At 42.4% G+C, this 1,894-nt stretch overlaps 1 protein-coding gene across 1 annotated transcript; it reads left to right on the forward strand.

Annotated features, from left to right (window-relative positions):
* The first annotated feature begins 734 nt into the window (after window positions 1-734).
* On the forward strand, window positions 735-1,298 carry LOC148020292 (pentatricopeptide repeat-containing protein ELI1, chloroplastic-like). Its single transcript, XM_087699673.1, has one exon. The coding sequence runs from the start codon at window positions 735-737 to the stop codon at window positions 1,296-1,298; it is 564 nt and encodes a 187-aa protein (XP_087555799.1).
* Window positions 1,299-1,894: the final 596 nt, after the last annotated feature.

Genomic DNA, 1,894 nt, shown 5'->3' on the forward strand with positions numbered 1-1,894 from the left:
TTTATATGCGTTGTCGTACTGCTGCTCATTCGAGGTGTGGAATCCACCAAAAAGTCGTGTATGTGACATTTGTTACTTTGTACATACTTAGTTGTTGTGTTTGCATTTTGTTTTGCGTGAGCAGTATAGTGGAGAGGGGATTGGAGCAAGAGGAACTTATCTGTAATGCTCTGGTTGACATGTATGCAAAATCTGGCATGCTTGGAAAAGCCCAAGAAGTATTTGACAATATTTCAGCTCGAAATGTCAATCACGAAGTGCGTTGATTACAGGTTATGTTCAACATGGATATGATGAGTAAGCAGTGATGTATTTTGTAAAGATGCAATTTGATCTGAATTATCTAGGAGTTACAGGTACAATGGTACATCATGGATTTTATACAGCCTACGTACAAGAGTAGTTGGTGCAGTTATGTCTATACTTGATGAAGTGGAAGGATTGGACATTACGGTTATAGGGCATTCTACTGAGGAGTGCACTGCAGGCTTGTGATCATTACGGACTGCAACTCCAGGAGGTCTATTGCTCAAGCATTGCCTAGAGGAGTTGCTAATAGCAGGGCATTAACATGGATGCTATGTTCAGCATCATCATATTGCAATAAGTGGGAAGTCAGAGCAGAGAACATATTTAAGTTCTTGTCACAACCGGATGTGGCAGCATGGAATGCAAAGCTCTAAGCGCGTATTGAACAGGGCCAGTTCGATAAAGCTTTACAGCTGTATAAAAGAATGCAAGAGGAAAATCATATTATTGATGACATTACACTTGTCTATGCATTGCAAGCCAGCAGTGAAACAGGAAGTTTGGAGATCTGCAGAGAAGTTCATTTCAATACCATTGCTAGTGGATATGATTCGATCCCCTTTATGGCAAACACTCTTATTCATGCTTATGGAAATTGCGCCAGTATGGGTGATGCTGAGGTGGTATTTCATGGACTACACCAGGGTTGTAATGTTTCATGGAGTGCTTTTGTTGCTGGTTATGCACAAGAAGGAAACTGTTTAGCAAGCCTACAAATGTTTGAGGACATGCAGAGGGCAGGTGTACATCCAGATGAATTTACATTACTATCTTTTCTATCTGCTTGCAGCCATGCTGGTCTTGTTGTTGAAGGTGTGGAGTGTTTTAATTCGATGGTTAAACATTTTGGCATTGCTCTAAAAATGGAGTACTATGTTATTATTATTGATCTACTGGGCCGTGCAGGGCACTTCAAATGGGTAGAGAAAGTCTTAGAGGAGAGGCCAATTGGTGCTGATTTATCTGTTTGGTTGTCTGTACTGGGATAGCTATTGTGGGAGGAGGCCCCTTTTCTGGGGAAATAGGAGACATGTTGTAGGCTTGGGGAAGAAAAAGCAACGAACGGCAAAACAGAGGAAGAGCTGAAGCTGATGCTGAGGGGTGCAGAGTTGACAGGAGCTATTGAAGAGGAAGAGAAGAAAATGGTGGTAACTAGTTTTCACTGTTCTGGAAATCCCTCACGACAATTATCCTGGCAACGAGACTATTATTTTGTGTCTTTCAAAGAAAAAATTCAAACAAATGATCGGCTGCCGTGTCCTAGCTAATTCCCCTCCTCCCCATCATGTCATACGTTGCTGTCGAAGGTGGGCTTTTCTTTCCATTTCCTCCGCCAAAGCCCAGAAGGAAATAAAGAAGGGCGAGGTAAATGCAACAGCGGAATGGAAGCCATGAACGGTTCCATCGTCGCTTGAGCAACCAAAATGCCCAAGGATGAAGTGGTGAAGTGGCAATTGGATATTTCAAAGAGTGGTCTTTGCTTTTAGTCTATTTCCACATGACGAGGGACACTTTAACAAGGCGGGAAAATCCACGGTCTTGATAGTGCTGTCTGCGGAGCTGGTTTATGACAACCATTGAGATT

Source organism: Lygodium microphyllum, chromosome 19, assembly GCF_053477565.2.
Source record: "Lygodium microphyllum isolate KBCC chromosome 19, Lygodium_microphyllum_v1.1.10, whole genome shotgun sequence".
In the NCBI taxonomy this organism is placed as follows: domain Eukaryota; kingdom Viridiplantae; phylum Streptophyta; class Polypodiopsida; order Schizaeales; family Lygodiaceae; genus Lygodium; species Lygodium microphyllum.